General features: G+C 36.2%; 1 protein-coding gene across 7 annotated transcripts in view; it reads right to left on the reverse strand.

Moving 5' to 3' along the window:
* GPATCH2 (G-patch domain containing 2) overlaps positions 1–23761 on the reverse strand; it is a 100898-nt gene that overhangs the window by 32862 nt on the left and 44275 nt on the right. For 4 of the 7 annotated variants that reach the window (XM_058165419.1, XM_058165417.1, XM_058165418.1 and 1 more), the window contains exons 6-8: positions 7429–7496; positions 6096–6135; positions 3777–3847 (exon numbers count right to left, since the gene is read on the reverse strand). In XM_058165419.1, the coding sequence (XP_058021402.1) occupies positions 3777–3847; positions 6096–6135; positions 7429–7496 (179 nt within the window). Of the gene's footprint in view, positions 1–3776; positions 3848–6095; positions 6136–7428; positions 7497–23761 lie in introns of those variants that run through there. The other 3 variants (XR_009152976.1, XR_009152974.1, XR_009152975.1) reach the window with 2 other exon arrangements.

Raw genomic sequence — 23761 nt, forward strand, 5'->3', positions numbered from 1 at the left:
GCTTCAAGGCAATCAAATCAAACCAGCACTTTGATTAAAGTATCTAGTTGCTAGTCTTTGGAGCCACGTCAATCTAGATGATCTTGGAGCATTCTATCCTGATACAGCTATTCCTTATATTCAATCACATCAGGTTGCAGAAGAGAAGATGAAAGGGGCAAGGTTTTCTTTCAAAGTTTCAGAGTGATGGTACCCTAACTTCTATTTTTCCCTCTCTATTTTTAGAATTTGCTTGGGGTCTTTGCCTGTTTCTTTCAAAATACTGTATGTTAATTTCCCAATTGGCTTTCCACTACTTGCCTAATTTCACTCTACTTTCATTGGACTTTTCAGTCCAGAGAGCTTGAAATTATTCTTCTACTGGATTGACATTTCAATGGACAGGGTATTATAAAAATAGCCCATTGCTTTAAAAAAAGAAAAAAAACCAAGTGATAGCCTCTATTTTATATTCCAGTTACATACATAGTATTTCTCTCTTTGATACTGTTATTATCTGCCACAAAATCCATATTAAACTATGATATTTCTGTTTATGAAATGCAAAATGCAATGTATCATTTTACTAACCACATTTATTCACAGTTGTTGAAAAATGCTGTGATTGATGGTTTCACTTATTTTTGGCAAAAATGTTTTTCTTATCCTAGGTAAATTAAAACTCTTTCCCAATGAACAAACAGATGCAAAAAAGATGAGACTATCATATCTTACTTCTAAAATATCAAATAAGTATCACTTTAATTATACTGAATTTGTTACTTTTCTGTTACAAAACTATATTTATCTGAATTATCAAGATCTGAATTAACAAATTAAAAGAGTTTTCCACAAACCTTATGGAAAAAAATGCCTTATCACAAAAAGTTCTCTTTAGTCCCATTTTTTATTTTTCAGCACCCTCGTGATTATAGAGTATCAAAATAGAAGATATACAAATAGAATATACAAATATAACTGACAACAAAAATGAAAATCATAGTCTGAAGCTCAACAAGGCTGTATATGATAAAGTAGAACATGAGTAAATACGAGTTATGTTTAAATAAATAAACATCTCCCCACCAAATAGATTATTGATTTTAATTCTACATTTTCCTTTAGTATCACTCAACCTGCTGATTTGAGCAATTTTCAGATCCTCCAGTGATCATTTTTTGGGTAAAAAAAATCAACTGTGCTATTTTAGTAATGGATTCAGTGGCCATGAAATCCAAGGCTTACTATTTCTATCAATCCTTTGATTCACACTGTAACTCTCATTTCTAATATTGTGAACAAAACAATGGTAGTAGGTTGCATTTGTAATGCTTGTGAAAAATATGAGATAGAGGAATTGCTATTTAATTCATGATAGAACAAGATTCATTTTAAGAACAATTACCATCTTTTTCAGAGTATAAGACACACCTTTTTATCCCCAAAAAGAAGGTGAAAATCTGGGTATGTCTTGTACTCCGAATATAGCCCCACCCATCCGCCTTTCGGAGGTTGTTGGCCTCCACGTGTCACATTTTCCAGCAGTTTCCGGTGGCAGGGATCCTCACATTGCCAAAAATGAGCATCACATTTTCGGTCTCTGCACGCTGAGAAATGGGCAGCGGAAATGGTTAGGGTGCTGCTTGGAACCAACCGAAAACCACCACCACCACGTTTTCATGAGGAGAGGAAAAACAGCTTTGCCTCCATGCATCACATTTTATGATGTTTTCCTCCCCAATTCCCTAAAGTAATTCGCAAAGCCAGGTGCCCTCCTCCTCCTTTTTCACAGTCTCACTTTCTCTTTCTTCCTGGCCAGATCCGTCTCCTAGGCCAGGAGCAGAAGCTGACCACCCGCAGCCTGGGTCGTCTGGAGAAGGGGCAGGCTGGGCAGCAAACACCTTGCCTTACGCCTCTCATGCAGAAACACCCACTTTGCAAGAGCATCACCTCCATGCATTGCATTTTCCGGTGTTTTCCTCCCCGATTCTCCAGTGCAATTCGCAGAGGCGTGTGTTCTCCTCCTCCTTGGTGGCTAAAGGGGAAGAAGAAAACTCTGGGCACGTTGAGACACACTCCTGTTGCTGGAAGAAGGTCGAAGTTGGTTCCCCCCCCCTTGCTGTCTTAAACTGAACTGCACTGTTTTTTGACTTGTTGATAAATGATTCTAGGAGAAAGCAGCAGCCGGCCACTATGGAGGCGGCGCTGATCTGTTTTGGGTGGTCGAAACGCCAAGCGGCTGTGGGGAGTTGAGACATTTCTCCTTCATGCTGCACCCCCCCAGCTGCTCAGTGCATTTCAGTTTAAGAGAGCAAGGGGGGGAACCAACCTTGACTGCGGATAGAGTCCCTCTGGGCATGAAGACCATTTGGGAGGAGAACGTGGCTGAGGAGGGAGGAATGTAGGCACAAGGTAAGGCAAGGTATGGGGGAGGGAACTGCAGGCCCTTCTCCCCTTCTTCCAGCAACAGGAGTGTATGTGTTCTCAACGTGCCAGAGTTTTCTTCTTCCCCTTTAGCCACCAAGAGCTCCGAGTTCTTCCAGGGCCTGCCTGGAAGCAGCTCCAGTAGTTCTGACAGATGCCTTCACAACTTGTGCGAGGACTGGAGATCCCTACTCCTTACACCTTAACCTCCTGAGATTTCTGCCTCCATGGCTGCTGTGCAGCATAGGGTGAGGGTGGTCTGTGCAGACCACCAGCAGGCTTCAGGTGTGTTGAGTGGGCTTGCATCTTCAAGGAACTCATGGCTTGCTGGGCACTGCACAGGTGTAAGGCAAGGCGCTGCCACCCGAAAACTGTTGCTGCAATCTCCGCTGCCTGGAACCGCCCAAAAACGCAATGCTCTTTCTTTGCCTCTGCAAACCCCATTTTTGGAATTGGGGATGCAGCGGAGAGCTCCAGACAGCGGTGATCGCATCAATAGTGTTTTTGGGTAGCACACCTTGCCTTATGCCCCCTGTGTAGCGCCTGTTTTGCCAACCAAGTCCCGACCTCTGCGCTTCCCCAGGCCACTTACGGAATCAGGCTCTGACCAAGGCAGCAAAGGCGCAAGGGGCTTGCCGGGAAGTCAGGCACCGTGTTTATGAGATGGCAGAGTGCAGGAGGACTGAAGTGCTGCGTCTCTATGGGGGGTTGCTGTGAGAAAACCATGCTTTCAATGCCTATACCTATAGATAGGAATACGAGAGCGTCTTGAGAGTGGAGCCTTTAGTGCCAAGTCCCTCTTCTGCCCCCATGAAAATCATCCCGCACCCCATCTTACCCACTCCAGTTAAATAGAGTGATAGGATTTGTTTTAAAGTGATAAAAAGATCATTGCTACTTGTTATCAAAATCTGAGTGGAAGTGAGGACGTTGCTGATCCTGATGCTGGTAGGCCAAGGCAGAATTCTTTTTTTCCTCCCCAAAAATTAAGGTGCGTCTTATATTCCGAAAAATACAGTATGTTTTTAAATGACTGTATTGCTGTCCAATTTGACATAGTGCAATAATAAAAGGAGTGTAAGCTTTATTGTCCCTAAATATGCTGTGGAGATAAATAAGATAGCACACAGACATAGAAAACATGGGGGGGGGGGAAGAAACAAATATTTATTTTATGTTATGTTTATTAACTTCCTTCTCTGAGTCATGTATCATAAAGATTATATTCGGTGTTACTGTGCCTCCATCTTAAGCAGTCAGAGGCAAAGATAGTCATTGCGTTTCACTGTATGACTGCCAGTTATCCAACTAGGTAAAATATTAGCTTGTGGTTTAATTAGAATGTAAATTATAAACTTGTATTGTAAACTTACCTGCTGGCTGTTTTCACTGAATTGTTCTTCTTGTGTCCTCTTTCTGATCGGTTATCTCGTAATAGTTGAAGCTACATAAGGCATTCAGAATTTATATGAAAAACAAAGTTTAAATGTTTAGAAGTATATATGTCTTAGCTTTATTATGCTTTTGTGTTTTCTTCAATGAGACTAATAATCTTATAGCAGGCAATATACTGAAACCTTAAGATCAGTTTTTATTTTACTTCCATGCACCTATGACTTTGGTGACACATACTAAGTTATCCATTCCCACAGCAATTCCTACCTATTCTGCTGTTGTGACCAGATAGTACAGCAAACATTAAGTTGGCTTACATTTCCTTGAAGACCATAAAGAAAGCTTTTGTGGTCTGGCTGAAATTAAAACTAACATTTGAAATTTACTAATATTTTCCCTAACCCCTTTGTTTCTCTTTTACTTCCTGAGAGTAAAAGAGAGAGAGAGAAATAAACCATCAAAAAAGAGAGCAAAAGAAACACTATTGCAGGAATGGCTTTACTATGGTGCTCATTCTTTACCCCACATTTTTTTCCTTAGAATTAATTACGGTTTTACCATGAACTATCAATTTCTGCATTCTTTTTCTTGACATTTTCAACAGAATCGGCTAACTTAAAATGACTTGAATCTGGCATTCTCAGCTTTCCCAATCTGTTTCTAACAGTAGGAATAGCTAAATTAAGCAGGGTTTATTAAATTACCATGTTGTAACAACCAGACTATTTATAATTGCTCTTAACTTTGTCTTTCAAATAAGGCAAAATGTTTGCAATCAAAGATAATTCTCATAGATTAAATTTTCTAAAAAAAATATGAATGTAAATAATGAACTATGGGCACCATTATGTTTATTCACTATCAGAAAGATGAGCCTCAAAATATTACTTTAAGAAAAATGAATTGAAGAGCCAATTGGGAAAGGGAAATTATAGCAAATACTTAATTGTATTTAATTGTGAACTTTATTAACTCTTTTCTTAAAAATAATTAACAGAATTTCAGATTGTAAAAGCAGTAACAAGAAAATGCTGGCAGTTGTCAAAAAGGAACAAAATATATGTTCAAAAAGATGTAACATGAATTCCAGAGAATGAAATAATGTGAGCAGTGGATTTGGAAAGAGACTTTGATTGTTTTGTAAAACATCCCTCTGAATGGTTCAGAGAGACCTACTAATTATTCCTATCACATTTTTCACAGCTGCTGCATCTTGATCAATATTTTCATATAGTTATCTATTCACCATGACTCAAAGTTTCCAGGTCAATAATTGTCAGTTCAGACTGTATGAGTCTGTATATATGAAAGCTTGGATTCTTAGCTTTAAAATATATCACTTTATATTTAGATATATTGTATTGAAAGTTACATTTCATTGCCCCCACACTTATTATAGAGAGATTTTTTTATGGAGCTCTTTTCAGTCCATATCAATGAAAGAAGTGAGATATGGTTATGGTTAATGACAGCAGCAATGCATAGAAGGATTCATAGGTGATAGGAAGCTGCTGCTGCTGTAGATAGTAATTAGTCTTGAAATATGTTTGCAAAATTATTTCACACTCTTGTTTTAGTTTTCTGACAGTTTTGAGAGGCAATCTATAATAATTTTAAATCTGTGACTAAGGAAACAAAATCTTTTTAATATACTTATGAAAATTATTTTATACATTCTACTCTGTTGCAGCTGTGGAACATTATGATCAGGAAAAATTCCCTTATCTTCCCTGAAACATCCCTGCCACTCCTTTTCCTATCTATTCCATGATAAGCGTTTCATTCATTATCAGTTTTAGAGACTTGAAGCCTTTTCATAGTGACTTGGTAATATATGTGTTGCCATACATGCTGAAGCAGCCTGAAATTAAATGCAATTTTCTACATGCTTCTTTTTTAGTATGACCATTCAAGTTTTGTGAGCACAGGGAGAATTCTCAGTGTGTAAAAGTTGAGGTGGAGCTGATAGATCTGGAGATAATACACATGGCCCTGTTTCCCCTATACTGCTCTTTGAATTATTTCTCAAGGGAGCACATATCCACTTGCACACTTGATTGAAACATTCTTTGAGCAAAAGGAACTGCTGATAATTGCCAGCTCTACCCTGTCATACCCAGGAGGCTTTCATAATGAGCTATTTGCTGCTAAATATCTTCAGGCAGTCATTTTCAATACAAAATCAGGAGATTTTGCTCCTTCTTTTACAAACCAGTGTCCTTATTCCTCCAGACAAGTGACAGTTAAATTCCTTCAAATATATAAAATAAAATGTTCTTGATCAAAGTGGTTCTTACCTGGCTATGTTCCTTTCTAGCCGCAGGGCTAAACCAATGGCTATGGGAAAGGGGAAAAAGGGGGTTAGTAACACAGCTAACTGAAGCATGAGCTGTCATATGATCAGCCTGTGCGTGCTCTTGGGTATTTTATTGTCCACCAGAAAAAAGTAGCCTTTGGCTATGATTTATTTAAATAGGATATTTTAGAGAACGCTCAAGGTCTGTAACAGTTTTCATAGCAATGTATCTCATTCCTCAGGTTACTACTGTTTAAGCAAGTGAATATACATTAAACAGCAGCATGCCATTCTGCAATTCTTTACATAATACATCATACAACTTTTCTCTATGTTTGGGCTACAGAAATGTCAGATTTAACCAGTGTTAACTGGAAAAGCTTTTCAGAAATGTTGATGGCTAATAAGAAATATTTACATATATTATTAGCATTTTGAATTTAATACATTTGCACACATATACACATCATTTAGGGAAAACTTAATCAGAATTAGAGCCATAGATTTCAATGATATTCAGTACAAGTCACGTACACAGAACTGCATCTTCAGTGTTTCTACAATATACTCCATTGTGGTATCATGGCTATTCTTGTATTATAGAATATTTTGAGAACTACACCAGTTTAAAATGAAAAGCATGTATTATTTTCCCTTCCCAATTCAATCAGCTTTGTTACTTGAGATAATCAGAGCTTTAGCAAGAGGGAAAATATTTAAGAAGCATTAAGCACATTTTGGTATCATTAGTTGCTTTTTTAAATTGCTACAATTTTCAGTGACTTAAATGATATCAAGACACAGTATTTTCATCACTCTCAAATCAACATACACATATTGTTTTATTTAACTGTTATACTTGGTAATTTTGCATTTAATTTCCTCCAATATTTGTTTCAGGGGATTCTAATACTTGGAAAACTTATCCCACAATCAATTTGCTAGTTTTAAACGTGTCACAAAATGCTTTGTGAAATGTTTCAAAGCACTTGTGCACTTCTCTCAATTACTTTCCTTTTATCTTGATGCAAAAGCAAAAGTAGTTCTGGACAGATCCAAGCTACATAATATACTGTGCTTTCTTTATCTTCAGGGAATGTTTTGATTCTAGGATGGAAAAATACAAAAATCACTCAAGGCTGTTTTAAAATTGGGCTGTTTTAAAATTAACACATATGTTTCCCCACAAAAATATTGGAAAGAACAGAACTTTCATATGGCCATAATTCTAAGATTTGACTGGACAATTAGGATAAAATTTAATAGATAATTAAAACCAGGAGATATGCAAAGGAAGCTAAAAGAAATAATGAAAAAATAACATGGACACTTACTCATGGTGATGGAATTCCTGGGATAAAAGCACAGCTTTTTTGTTACTGCATGAGCCTGTGGTAGTAATCTAAAAGAATCACAAGTATTATAAGTTGTGTATAGAACTATAAAAGTATTTACAGCATGAAAAATATTTATTTTGAAATACTATGATATTGCAGATGCTGATTGTGGAGATACCAGTTTTGTATACCCAAGCTTCTTTGAATAATTAGAATCCCTGAGCAGATCCAGTCCATAGTATATTCCAGCAAGCCTATTCCAATCTGCTCTATTTCTATATTATTTTGAAGAGGTTATCGGAATTATCAATGCACATCGAAAGGATGAGCAGAAAATATTGCATTGTATAGCAGTAATGGGAACAGAAAACCACAAAGGTTATTTATAATTAAGCTTTTTCTGCTACCCAAGACTCCAGAATGAAGAGAGCACATAGTGGCTCTTAGAGATGCACTACTCAATTCATAACCGTCAATTAACCTTTCATAGCTTAGCTTATATTATTTTAAAAGTAAGGAGATATAGGGGTAACTAAGTAAGTAATGTGACATTACAATGGACCCCAATGACACTAAAAATATAATCAATAAAGTCCTTGTGCTGTTTCAATTTTTAATAACTTCACTTCTACAGAGGATATAAACAATCCATAAAATGGTACAGAGTAGGGATTTATTCAAGATTGAAATACAGGATAAAAATGTAGGATAATAAATGTGATCAGTGGTAGTAGGTCAAATGCATGCTTGGAAAATGTCAAAATTAAGATCAAACGTTAGCAAACTTCCCATGGCAATATATATGCACAGTTAGCAAACTTCCCATGCCAAATTATACCCAAGACTTGGTATCAAAATGACTCCCTTTCTCTATGTGAAGACTTAATGCTTGGAGACAAGAGCCTAAAAAAGACAGCTATGGGATGGAGTTCTTCATGCCTGATATAGTTGTAACTGCCTCATTAACAGTTTCCAGTAATGTCTGCCCATCCACCAGGGCCAGTAGACAATTGGATTTTGAACTGGTATAAACAAGAGCAACCTCTAATATTTTCCATTCCCAGAATTACAAAGGGTACAATTTATCAATTTTTTATAATGAAATGTATATGTAATCTAGTGACTGGCACAGAACAGAGGCATCCGGAAATAATGTAACAGCATGTTTATTTTTTTCTTTAAAAATGTGACAAATTGCTGATACTTCCTGAAATGTTAAATGTCAGTAAGCAAAGAAGGAAGAACATACAAATATATTTCAGGATTGGTTTGAAGAATCAATGATTCAAAATCATACTAACTGATATGATTGACTGTTTATAACATTAACAGTTTGACAGTTATTTTAACATTGCAGGTAAACATTTGGTGCAGCTCTTGAGTTACATCCTGCATTAAATTCAAAATGAGGTTTTCATGCTATTCCAGTGGGTATCCCTGGAATATAGTAATCCATTTTCTACACTGTGGCTATAAGAAAAGCCGACTGTGCCTATGTCATGCTTTGTTAGAGGTTCATGATCACATTATCTCATGGTGGACCTGACACTTTTATTCAGTTTACAGTATGTTCTGTGTACAGGCAACTTATTTCCTTTGCCAGGGCTGCTGACAACCTTTTCCACACTATATTAATCTTGTTTACTGACTTTATCTTGGTACAAATATCAGAAAACTGAACTTTTTATCTCATGGAGAAAATAAACAATGTGTTGACAGAAGCAGAAGCTATTTTCTGATCTAAAAATGGTTGTTTACCTCTAGCCATACTTATAGAAAAATGTTTCTAAACCCCCAGATTGCCAAACTACATAATCCATAATTTAATAAATGTGGAAATTCCATGAAAAGTCATTTAGATATATTGGAAGGGATAAGGAAAATATGAACTCCAAACAAAACACAATTTACAGACCATCACAATGTACACAAAACAAAAGCATGTTTTATGCAGTCAGCAACTGATTGTTCAGATTGTTTTTCACAGATCAAAAATATTTTAGGGTAGGGATGGATAAGCTTTTTTTTTTTGCTTGCATTTATTCCTAACAGTTTTGTTCCACTTGGGAAGGGAATAAAGATTCAGTGCAGCCTTGCATTGAACATGTAAGAAGTTATTCTAGATGCTCCCAGCAGTTGTAAAAACTGAATGGTTGTGGTAGATTTATGGATTTGCAGGTGGAGAAGACATATATGACATTATTTCGAAGTAAATTGCAGTTTCAAAAGCTGCATTCTGGAAAATTTAAATACAGGCAGACTTCAACTTACAATTATAATTGAGCCCAAAATTTCCATTACTAAGCAAGATAGTTAAGTGAGTTTTGTCCCATTTTATGACCTTATTTGCTACAGTTGTTAAGTGAATCACTGCAGATACTAACCTAGCATCATGGTTGTTAAGTGAATCTGACTTCCCCATTGACTTTGCTTGTCAGAAGGTCACAAAAGGTGATCACTGCAACCGTCATAAATAAATGCCAGTCACCAAGCATCTGAGTTTTAATCATGTGATTATGGGGATGTTACAACAGTCATAAATGTGAAAAATGATCATACGTCGCTTTTTTCAGTGCCACTGTTATTTTGAATGGTCACTAAATGAATGGTTCAATGAATGGAATAAGTCGAAGACTACTTGTATGTGGGCAAAAATATATGCTGATTTCAAAATATACAGTCATTAGTCAGACAATTTTAAATGAATCATTCTTTAAAATAGCCCCTTGGGATAGGTGAAAATGCAGAAAAAATGTTACGACGTAAGTTTTGGTTAAGAAGCACAAATTCTAGTAATTTTAAAAATATTCAGAATAATTTTACACATAAAATGCAAATGGCCAAATACATTTACACAATCCTAGAAAGCTGCCATACAGCAAGATTATGGAAGCTGTGATTAAACAATCCTGCTCAGTTTATTCTGATAGAGTAAAATCTTGCTGTGAAGAACAACCGCAACAACAAAAAGTTAGAAAGATGTTGGCAGGCTCAGACAAGGTAATTGTACTATGTTTAGAGTGAGTATATAGAGACATAAAGCAGGAAAAATATATTGCCAAATCAGTGTCCAGCTTTATGTAGCACGCAGTGAGTGGCCTCTACTGGCTGACCAAGGGCTACATAAGTCACCTTGTCATCTATTATTATGATAGCACTTTCTGAACAGCTGAAGAGAAATACCTTTGTATGAGGCTTGTTTCATTTATCAACCTACAAAGTTTATTCATTTCAAGATGCTATCGATGTTCTGTATGTAATCTCTTTCTATAACACTAAGGCATGAACAAGATCATTTATATAGAAGCATACAGAGGAAATGCAAAGTACATTTTATATATATTTTCCCAAAGAAGAGACATGTAAATATAAATTAATACTGATGATAAAGCAGGGAGATGGCAGTCAATTATTCAACTTTTGTTTTCTTGGGTGTCGCTGTTACACTTACAAACAAAGCAAGCTCAGGAAACAACTTGAACCTAATCTTTTATACATCCAGTCTTACCATTTCTTACTTTTCATAATTGCAATAAGCAATCAAGCAGTGATGAGCTTTTGGGCTGAATCCTTGCTTGATCGACACTTTTTTATAATAAAAAATGTTGAAATAAAATGACATTCAAAATTCCCATTGCTGTAGAGCAATGCTGTAGAGCATTGACAGGGATGTCAAACTCTATTTCATTGAGGGCCGCATCAGGCTTGTGTTTGATCATAGGAGACCGGAATGATTATGGCCAGGGTGGGCGTGGCCAGCTCAAGGTCTTTTGTGTCATGGGCACCTGTGGTGGCCCAAGCACTCTGCCAGCAAAAACAGAGCTCAGGAGGGAAGCACACAGTCCTCCTGAGCTCCATTTTCATTGGCAGAGGCACTGTGGGCTGGTCCTTCACTGTTTCCAGGGTGGCGCCGTGGGCCAGATGTAAGCACCCCAGGGGCTGGATCTGACCCCCAGACCTTGAGTTTGACACCCCTACAGTAGTGCATCACTATGGGTTTTTTGCACTTAAGAGGAAAGTCCTAAATACAAAAAACTAAGCAAAAGAAAAAGTCCAATCCAAGGACAATTCAACTCAAATAAATCTGCGTATGCATGTTTTATTTCAGGAGATAATATATTGAATGCCTCAGTCTTATTGGATTAATACAGTAAGTTCTAATTAAGAAACACCTGAAAGCAGGTACAGTTGATGCCAATATAAAATAATTCCAGGCCACCATTAGATGACCAATGCCAAGTAATTATAACCTTATATCATGTTTGTCAAATAAGGGTAATACTCAGTTGTATTTGATGAAATAGATTATAGTCCACAGAATCTTAAAACATAATACCTGACAGATGCTAAGGTGTTGCAAGATATTTATTAATATTTATTGAAGGATCTAATCAATAAGGTATGTTAGCAAAGGAATAATTATTTAGGGATAACACTTCTGATTACATATAGCAATTTTTTTACGCCAATGCACCCCTGTGAAAAATCTTGTCAATTTTGCCCTAAAATGTAAAATTTCCTACATGGAAGGTACACCTTCAATGTAATATTGTATCATATAATTGTATCATATAACTATTTTATTTTTAAATATATATTCTTTGAAATAATTTATTTGTTTTTATTGGAAATTAGATTTAAGTAAACATTGTCAGGACTTAAGGTTTATTCTCTTGTTCACTATGGGATTATGCACTTGATTTTACCATTCCCTTAATTGTATCCTATTATGGAGAATGTTGTCAGACCTAAATGACTAATGATGACAAAAGATGACTGTAGTTGTAAGAAATATTATTTTTGCAGACACATAGCATGGTATTCTGGGATATTTCTGGCCTTATTTTAGAGTTCTACTTTGCTTCAGAATTCAGTCCCATTATCTTGACTGCTCAAAATTGTTCACAGGGTTATCTAGCTGACATATAAGATAACCTTCCATCTCACTAGACACCACTGGGATATGACATGCTGACCCACAGTAATCCTTGATTATTAGCATGAAATATATACCACACAAAAGGAGAGTCTAGGTAAGAGATTGCTTATAAAAACCTTTCTGTCATGAGTATTTTTTTAAAAAAAAGTGGTATAAGACATACAAAAATAAATGTATTAGTTGACTTAGAAACATTAAATAATGCTGAATGTTTACAATCTGATTTTAACAATGTCACAATCATTGTTCCATTGCTACAATGGAAGCAAATCACACAGGTTTCATTGGAACCTATTTAAAAATACATTTGCTATACATGAAGCCTTAGATACTTAACAGGGATTACTTCAGTGGGTGGGTGGGATTAGACTAAACAGAAGAGTGTCCAATAATTTTTGAATTATTAATTCTATTTAATTCATCAATAGTTTACAGTTATATGTATCTTAGGAAAAAATATATTATCCATTATAATGAGGAAAGCTTTCTAGCCCTTGTTAATAATGAATAAAGACTCCCAAATTAAGTTCTAAAGCAGAATTACTATTACCTTCTAATTAAAAAAAATACTAAAAAGCTTCACATCAATCCATGATGTGACAGTTTAAAAAAGATATTTTTGATTCCACTCTGCTAAATAAATAATTCCCTCAACACTGTCAAACTATTTACTAAATCTGCACTATTAATCTTCTCATCGTTCCCATCACCCATCTCCTTCCACTTATGACTAAATTAATGTAACTTTGTTACTTGTATCCTTACGATTTATATTGATATTGTTTCCGGATTTTATGTACACTGAGAGCATATGCACCAAGACAAATTCCTTGTGTGTCCAATCACACTTGGCCAATAAAAAAATCTATTCTATTCTATTCTATTCTATTCTATTCTATTCTATTCTATTCTATTCTATTCTATTCTATTCTATTCTATTCTACTTTATAAGTAACTCAAAGTTGATTTTATTGTTTTATGAAAAGAGATTGCATAATCTTTCTATAACAACTGCTCCATGTACGGTAGAAAAAATGAATTGCTTTTATATGAAAATAACTAAATCAAGTAGCTACTTACTAGCCCTATTCAGTATTCTTTATATCATTGATATAACATTTTTGCTTTGTCCCTAACCATTTTTTTTTTTGAAATACTTGGTTATTGAAGGCCAAGGATTTCCTTTTGCAAGAACAAAGGGATCATAATCTTGTTCTAAAGGAATTTCCAATATCTTATCTCTGAGCCGTCTATGGAAATTCTCAGCCATCCAGGTCATGGCTTTCCCACAGGTGCTTTTTCAAGAAGTAACTGGACTGTCTTGTTTTTCTTTGACATTGTTTTGCTTCTCACCGAAGAAGCTTTTTGGGTAAGAAGTGAAATGTCTTCAAAGAAGAACAAGAGGGACCAGTTGCCTCTTAACATAAAATAACATCAGAGTTGGAAGGGACCTTGGAAGCCTTCTAGTCCAACCCCCTGCCCAGGCAGGAAACCCTACACCATCTCAGTCAGATGGTTATCCAACATTTTCTTAAAAATTTCCAGTGTTGGAGCATTCACAACTTCTGAAGGCAAGTCGTTCCACTTATTAATTGTTCTAACTGTCAGGAAATTTCTCCTTAGTTCTAAGTTGCTTCTTTCTTTGACCAGTTTCCACCCATTGCTTCTTGTTCTACCCTCAGGTGCTTTGGTGAACAGCCTGACTCCCTCTTCTTTGTGGCAGCCCCTAAGATATTGGAACACAGCTATCATGTCTCCCCTAGTCCTTCTTTTTGTTAAACTAGACATACCCAGTTCCTGCAACCGTTCTTCATATGTTTTATCCTCCAGTCCCCTAATCATCTTTGTTGCTCTTCTCTGCACTCTTTCTAGAGTCTCAACATCTTTTTTACATCGTGGCGACCAAAACTGGATGCAATATTCCAAGTGTGGCCTTACCAAGGCATTATAAAGTGGCACTAACACTTCACGTGATCTTGATTCTATCCCTCTGTTTATGCAGCCCAGAACTGTGTTGGCTTTTTTAACAGCTGCTGCAGACTGCTGGCTCATATCTAAATGGTTATCCACTAGGACTCCAAGATTCCTCTCACAGGTACTACTATTGAGCAAGGTACCACATATACGGTACTGGTGCATTTTTTGGCCTAAATGTAGAACCTTACTTTTTTCACTGTTGAATTTCATTTTGTTAGATAGCGCCCAATGTTCAAGTCTGTCAAGATCTTGAAACAATATCTTTGGGTTAATTCTGAGTTGCTGCTAAATTGGGAAGAATTATATATTCATTGCCATAATATTATTTGTCTTTTCATCTAAATCAAATTATTACCTGCTACCATTATGCTTTAAGACAACATTTAAGTTATGAATGAGAAGCTAATAATTCACTGATAGCTAGCAGTTATATTTCAGTAGTAGCTCTATATTTAAAATATAGTTCAATGAAGATAAATGTAGCATCTTCTTTGAATATCATATTAGAGGCATCATTTTCTGTCTAATGTACAAGGCCTATTCTTTCTCTGCTGGATAGTTTCCTGCCTGTTCAAAATGGTTCTTTAATAGAACTTACTTAAACATGAGTTTAACGTAATAATAATAATAATAATAATAATAATAATAATAATAATAATAATAATAATAATAATAATAATAATAATTTAATTTGTATACCGCCCTTCTCCCAAAGGACTCAGGGCAGTGAACAGGCAGATAAAATACAGATACACACAATAATTAAAAACATCCCTTAAAAAACTAATTTAAATTTGCCCAAATGTTAAAAATAACACACTCCCCCATAAAATTATAAAATTATAAAACTTTAAAAACCCATCAAATTCAATTAAAATTTAAAGATAAAAATCAGGCTAGTCCAGCCATACGAAATAAATAAGTTTTAAGTTCGCGGCGAAAGGTCCTAAGGTCAGGTAATTGTCGAAGTCCGAGGGGAAGTTCGTTCCACAGGGTCGGAGCCCCCACAGAGAAGGCCCTCCCCCTGGGGGCCGCCAGTTGACACTGTTTAGCTGATGGCACCCTGAGGAGTCCCTCTCTGTGGGAACGTACCGGACGATGGGAGATAGAGGCCGGCAGTAGACAGTCCCATAGATAGCCCGGTCCTAAGCCATGGAGCGCTTTAAAGGTGGTAACCAATACCTTGAAGCGCACCCGGAAAACAACAGGTAGCCAGTGTAATGTCCAAATCCCATTGTTCATGATGTCACTTTTTAGCCAATTCAATCAATAATGCTTTCACAATTAAGGAAAGACAGCTAAAAACTCGGGATACAAAATGTGCAGCCCTTCTCCATCCATTTTGTGTGCCTAAGAGTCCAAACTCTTTTTTATCCTTTACAAAAAGGTTGTGTGTGCTAAGGATAAAATAGGTGCTTTAAGCCTTCCAGTTATTTTCAGCATCCATTTTATCAGTTAAAATTCCAGCAATGCTTTCCTTAACATGAATGCAAACACTGGAGTGTCCCTCAAGCTGAAAGTAGTTACATATCCTTGAGCAAGAAGGTATGTTAAACTTTAGGTTAGATTATCTAAAAAATATCAAGATGATGACGTGTATTTTTTTTTAAAAAAGCAGCAGCATATCTGTTTGAGAATATTGGTAACTGTGGTCTATCACATGTGCTGTGAAATTTTAAATTGGCCCTAATCTAGTGTAGTTAAATGTCATGGGAATATTTGGGATTTTGCAAGTAAGAAATAGCAAGCACACTTGCAGCCAATGAATGGCCACGCATGCAGAATCTGAAATATCCAAATTTGATTTTTTTCAAAAATAAAATGAATTATATATTTACTAGCATAATGCTCTTCTGTCAAAACATTGAGACTTAACAGCAATATAATATTTTATAGAAATTACTAAGTTCCCCAAATAGTACTACATTCAAAACATTTCATGCAGCTCTTTCAGTTAGAATGTGGCTCAGCTTTAGTAAAACCTGTCCATCTTACCAGCTGTTAAAAAGTGCCTTGACAGTTCTAAATCACCATAAACCATGCAACAAGGCAAGCTTATTTCACACTAGAAATCAGATTCGGATTCCACCTGCTTCTCCTTTTCATTAAATTGTTCATGGACAGAAAAGCATGACAGACTACCCAGCAAACATGCTGTCTTGCCATGTACTAGTACCTCACTATTGACAGACATCTGACCCGTCACATCTACAAACACCAATAAGATTTTCTCTCTGTGTGTGTGTACGTGCTTATGTATATGTCATAGAGATGTTTTATTCAAAGTCTCTGCTTCACACTCTTTAAGAGGAAAAAGAAATGCAGAGGAAAAAGCCACTTTCAGACTTTATCGATAACTTTTTGGAATTTCTCATCTTTAGAACCAAACACAAATATTAGTTTTTCACAAGTTGGTACTTAAGAATTTGTGAAAATAGTGTAAGAACTCCTCCCTACAAAGACACACAAATGGCCTTATTTACATTTACAATGGGAAAAAATACATGGAAAAAAAGAAGGGAAAAACAAATAAGAAAATAAAATACTGATAATAAATAACAACACGTACTCAGAGTGAATGCAAGCACTATTATTGTACAGCACAAGTTTTGCACTCACTTTGGGCACTAATGAAAGAGTTGAGCCAAGATTTTGAAAATCAAGGAAGAAGGATGGCATCATTAAACTTTTAAGAAATAATTTCAGTTTTAAGACCTGAAATTTAGAAAATGTAATGGACAGAATAATTCGACAGCAAATGAGTTTCTTCATTTATTAACTTAAAGACAAGCACTTCACAAAATTATGTTGAAGGAATACATAGTGGGTCCTTCAACACTTTACGCAGTCTCTGAATTTTTTACTTTTTTCAATATGATATCTGTTTAAGTGTTGTCAGTATTTCTTTTTCATATATAATGCTTATACTTGGCAAATGAAACTGATTGCATTTAAAAAAATTAAACCCAACCCCACCCCTGGATGCTGAAATGAACATTTTAAGCAAATGCTTAAAATCTTGAAAAAAAATCTTAATTTTTCTCTTTTGCCTTTCTATAAATTACATTTTTGGTGAAAGTGTCAAGATAAGGGAACATATATTATTCTCACTATATTTTATTTATCAAATACTGTAAATTATGGGCACCAGAAATATACTGTAAATGCATTTATACGAGGAAAAAAATATTTCCACTACTTCATAGGGCCAATTCCTTTCTACCACATCTTTCAGCTGTAACCTTTATACTGTACTACTTTTTCTAACATCTAAAAAAGATACTTGGTGTTAAGCCTGATGAGGATTTGCCTGTTGAAAACTGTGTGTACTTGTCTTAATTATTAATATCCTATATCTTCACATGCAACATTGAAACAGATTGACCACTAGATATTTTGAAAAGGGCAACTGTTACACTGTTCTCTCGACACACCAGAATAACACGTCAAACTTTTGTTTCTCTTGTCCTACAAACAATTTTCAAGCCCACGTTCAATAAATGAATTTGGTTTCAGCACTCCCAATCAGGGCTGCACAATCCCCTCAGTAGCAGACCTATGATAAATGGACTTATTTTCCCAAATCAAACACTTGAATTTAAATTCAGATGAGTTAATGCAAAGGTCAACATTGTAATCAGTTCTTTTGATCTTTATAGAATTTCTGGAGTAATACATAATAAATCTGAAACAAGGCAATTTGCAGCTCTGTATGGGTGGCTGGTAATAAAAATCTTAACGATTAGAGCCTTTATGTACTTAGGGAACGTTTTATAGTAATAGCTGCAGTGAGATCCTCCGTGCACAAGAAACAGATAACTAGAAAGATTTGATTGCCTGATTGTTTGTGGTTTCCACAATATGTGTGTTATATTCTATAAAGCAAATTAAATCACATCTCTGTTGGTAGTTTAATACTGCTCACTGCTCATTTGATAGCCTGTAAGCCTACAGTACAACAGAAAACTATGGATGCCTATACAAAGGGGTTAGCCATATAGGAAGGTGTGCATATGTCAACTGCTCTATGCTACAAACTTAAACACACCTACCTCTTTGAAGTCTGCAGGATTTACTAAATAGAAATATTTAGAATTTTGCATTTAATGATCTTTATATATTCTGTTCTTCAAGTCAGAACCTAAAGGTGCTTTTTTTAGGAGGCAACTGGACTTTGTTTTTCTTTGAAGATGTTTTGCTTTTCATCCTCAGCCCTTGAGGAAGCTTCTTGGATGAGAAGCGAAATGTCTTCAAAGAAAAACAAGAAAGTCCAGTTGTTTCTTGAAAAAAGCACCTTTGGGACAACCATAACCTGGATGATTGAAAATCTCCATAGACATTCAAATCCAAACTGTCTTATTAGAGTAAATTCTTACCGGGTAAAATGTCATACTGGTTATATGAATCATAAAAAACTGTTTGCTTTTTACTTTTGCTGGCAGTTATTTAGTTTTTACTATTGGTTGTGTTTTGAATTGTGTGAGCTACCCAAAGTCACCCTTGCGAGATGTCCATATATGTAAATTGAATTAAATAAATAAAACAAAAGTTTTTAACAGATCTTTTTAAAGGGTACAAAAATTGTTCTCTAAATGTATGCATTTTTTAATGTTCACACTATTTTTAAAGCTATAATATTGAACAAAGAATTATATGGCATTACAAAACTTATTAATTGGTTATATTCAGATCTGTACAGATGGAACTACATAGAAGTACTTAATGCACAGGATGAATGGTAGCGAGATTCTTGGCCTCTAAGTCATTCAGAAAGAATTTTACAGAGTATTATCAGCGCCTGAAATTGGGTTTGGCAACTCAGAGGAAGGCAGACATGCTGTATCCATGTCACAGTAATTCTCTCCAAGCTGAAACTTCTAGATTGCTTTCAAAAATTGTCTTTTATTCAGTAAGTGCCAACTTAGGTCGGGGCTGTCAAACTCCCGACACAAGGGGTGGATGCATTACGTGCTGGCCACATCCATGCCTACTATAGCAAAGGGAAAAAAGTTCCAATGCGTCATGTGATGCCGCCGTGATGACCTGAGTTTGACACTCCTGCCCTAGGTAGCTATCTAATAATAATTATTAACAATTAGAATCTTTATGTACCTAAGTACATATGTACTATGGATTGGTTTTGATATTAATATTTTTAATTTTTGTTAGTCTCCCACAATCACTTTCTTGAGAAGGGCAGCTTTGTTTAGGTGGGCAACAGTGGTGGGTTTCTACCGGTTTGCCCCGGTTTGGGCGAAGTGGTAGTGGCCGCAGGGAGAGGCTCTGCCCACCCACCCAGACATCATCATGGATGCTCTGCGCATGTGCAAAGGTTCTGCGCATGTGCAGAAGTGCCACGGGCGAGTGAAGCGAGCACACACGCAGACTCCCAATTCTGAACTGGTAGTGAAGGTAAGTGGAACCCACTACTGGTTGGTAACCATATAGTTAAATAAACTAAGTAAATACAATACATTACTGCCACTTCCTATTCTAGAAGCACTGGAAAAAGAGTAATTAAAATAGGAATAATACTTATTCACAAATCTTTATGTACCTAAGGGTCCTTGAGTGGCTCAGACTGCTAAGACAGTCTGTTATTAACAGCAGCTGCTTGCAATTACTGCAGGTTCAAGCCCCACCAGGCCCAAGGTTGACTCAGCCTTCCATCCTTTATAAGGTAGGTAAAATGAGGACCCAGATTGTTGGGGGCAATAAGTTGACTTTGTACATAATATACAAATGGATGAAGACTATTGCTCGACATAGTGTATGAGTCTTTGGAGTCTTCGGAGAAGGGCGGGATATAAATGCAAATAAAAAAAAATAATGTTAGGTGTGAACAACCTGGTCCACATGTGAATAATTCAATTTGCTGATTTTGCTCATGCCTATACACAGGAATCTGTACCTTGGTAGGATTATATTGTCAGGGTATGAGGCAGCAGGGTTACTGCCTCTTTAAGAAGCTAGGTAAGAAGCTGCCTATATAAGGGAAGCCGTTAGAGGGCATTTCCTTCTCATGTTCTCTCTCGTCGTGTATCTCATTGCTCTCCTTGTGTCAGTAGCTGTATGATAAGGTATTTACCACGTATAAGTCTGAATATATTTAGCTGTAGATAAAACCACTGTTAATTATCTAAAGGCTCTGTGGGCTGTGTTTTGCTCCAGGGTTTATCTCATAATACTAGTTACACTGCCTAAACTCTGACATATAGAAAGTTCAATAGCATTCAAGAGGCAGTTGGACTTTGCCTTTTGTGCCCGTATAAGTATTCTAGACTAATTCCCTGCTTGACTGTTTCCCCTGGCTCCACCAGTCTGTTTCCAACAAAAATAAATTTGTCTTTCCTACAAAAAATGTTCACAAATGAACTAGACTGTTTGGACAGAAAAAAAAAAGAAAATTAATGACTATCCACTATACATTACATCCCATAGTGATATTGATAGATGATACTTGATTCACTGAAATACGAGGCAGAGGTTTACTTCAAGTCAAACTGTCAAAGAAGAAATTGGCTGTTTATGTAAAGTCACTGAGGAAGAGCACTGATGAAGTTAAAAATTAGAACATTGAATGAGCAGAAACAAAACATGAATATTGGAAGTAAAATAAAAAAAATATAAACGTAATGTTGGTAAGGAAAAATATTATATAGTTAATTTCTACAAAAGATTGAGGGGAAAGTGGATAAAGGTAAACTTGGCAAAGGATTACAACTGGAACATTAAACAAGACCAAGTTATTCAAACTAAAGCAATTAAGGCCGGAATTGAAAAACTATCAAATGACTGAAGGTACAGATTGTGCAAAAAGACTGAAGAAACAGTGGATCATATGTTCATCTCTGCTTTAACAAATGGAATCTATAGCATAATACAAAACTGGGGCATATAACTGACTCAGAAGACATAATAAAACTCTGCTCTATCTACAGTTGCATGAAACAACCCAACTTCTTTTCTGCAAGGCTCTCTATTTCAGGCTTTTACTTGAATAAGTGTAATTATGTGAGGCTGTGCAAAACATTAAAAAAGGCACTTCATGAACTGAGTTGGCACAAGGGAACAACATTTCAAACTATAGAACCAACCACATCCCATAGTAGATGTGATATAGCGGCTTGTAGAGATTTATCACGCTGCTTATAAAGAGGAGTACCTCAGTGTAGGAGTGTCAAACTTGATTTGAGGGCTGCATCAGGGTTGTGTTTGACCTCGGGGGGGGCTGGAGTGGGCATGGTTAGCTCGATGTCACTCATATGGGGGGCACCTGTGGTGGCCCGAGCGCTTTGCCAGTGAAAATGGGCTCCCAAGCTTCATTTTAGGTGATGACAGCTTCCTGCAAGCCAATGAAAACGGATCCTGGGGGGGCCGGTCCTTTGCTGTTTCCAGGGCAGCCCCATAGGCCAGAAGTAAGCACCCCACAGTTCGGATCCAATTCGTGGGCCTTGAGTTTGACACCCCTACTGTAGTGGGTCTGCTGAGAAAGTAATTAATTCTCTGCACATGCACACTCATTTAGTAAAAACTTGAAAAAGTCGTCAAAGCCACTTCCAAGGGATGTAGCTACTTCAATGTTTCAAGGAAGGGACACTGAAGAGATCCCCTTCAAATGCTTTGCTCAGCTTTAATATATTGAAGCTAATATATGGTAGGAACTGAACCATTCATTGGGATTGAAGGCAAGAATAGAGCTCTGATACAAAAAGTCTCCCAAATAGAATGTAGGATTGCTCTCTGAAATTTGCTAGAGGCTTGATCAAATTGAAGAAGCATTTACAATGTCTGTTATTTTATTTATTTTATTTATTTTTATTTATTTATTTTGTCACAACAGTATATATAAGCATAAGCATGAAGTAACTATATAATATATAAGCGTATATATGAGTATAAGTATGAAATAATATATAAATTGGATATAATGAAAGGAAACAGTAGGACAGGAACGGTAGGCACATTTGTGCTCTTATGCATGCCCCTTAAAGACCTCTTAGGAATGGGGTGAGGTCAACAGTAGACAGTTTTTGGTTAAAGTTTTGGGGATTTTGAGTAGATACCACAGAGTCTGGTAGTGTGTTCCAAGCATTAATAACTCTGTTACTGAAGTCATATTTTCTGCAATCAAGATTGAAGCCGTTAACATTAAATTTAAATCTATTTTTTGCTCTTGTATTGTGATTGAAGCTGAAGTAATCCTCAAGTTATGTTTGAGGAAATATCCAAATACCACTAAACAGATGACAATACCATCATCTCTCTAGAAGCATATAACAGTAAATACATAAGCACGTTTTAGACATCAGTGTTTAAACTAAATGTAAAGACATTGCTTTTGCTATACAATTTTGGAAAAAATAGTAATATGAATAAAAATGCAATACTCGGTTATTTTGATTATCAGTGCCTATATTAAACAACTGAGCCATATTGTCCCACAGCATGATGCAATCAGATCTCTGCCCAAAATGATGGACAGCTCTGGCCCACTGAACAGGCAGAATGAAAAAAAAAATCCCATTTACTCTCTGCCAGATGGGACCTACTGGACGCTTCAGTGCAAACAACTCATCCTTCTTCAGACCTTCTTGTCCAGCTCTTGAGCTAGCTCCAGCTGATAATGATGGATATGAAGGCTACAGTAAAGTGGGTGACAAAAGCAGCCTTGTTATAGCTGCCAGTCTTTCAGTCTTGTCATTATTACACATTGAAGATTTATTTGAGTTTATTGTTGTGCACTGGGCTAGCCATTTGCAATTCATCACCTAGTACAGAAGGTTCAAGATAGTGGCCATAGCTATAATTGCCACCTCCACCTGCTTCTTGAAATTATGAGGTCAGCACCTAGGGCAGCCCACTGTTGAGAGTGCTCTCTGCATCGGGAGAAATGTTTGCTGTAAAATACCAGAAATGCTTTTGGCTAAATAAAAGTTGGTGCTAACCCAATTGAAATTCTAGGCTATATTCTTATATTGCCCAAACAATACACAGTCCTGAAATATCAGAGAACCACAATTGGTTAAAAAAGAAAAAGTATTAAAAACCTAATGCTTCTTGGTTTCAGCTTCAGAGGATAATGGAAAGTATATATGAACATGATAGAAATAAATCAGATTATAAGGATATTATTCTTTAATGTAAGACTACATCTACTGTATTACAGAAATAAACAATTTCTTTAATGAAAGATGTGCACTTTTATCTGCTGAAAATTATACCCTTTGACAAACATTTCCTCTTCCATGAAAATAGGTGTTTCCTAAATTGTGAGGAAGGCATCATATCTGCATTTTAAGATACACTCATCTATATTTTTTACAAATTAAATGGAAAGAAGAAACTAGTATTCAAAAATAGAATACTGTGTTAAAATAAGTCACCAGAAATCCTTGAAAATAAAAGGGATAG

The sequence above is a fragment of the Ahaetulla prasina genome, chromosome 1 (assembly GCF_028640845.1).
Source record: "Ahaetulla prasina isolate Xishuangbanna chromosome 1, ASM2864084v1, whole genome shotgun sequence".
NCBI lineage: Eukaryota > Metazoa > Chordata > Lepidosauria > Squamata > Colubridae > Ahaetulla > Ahaetulla prasina.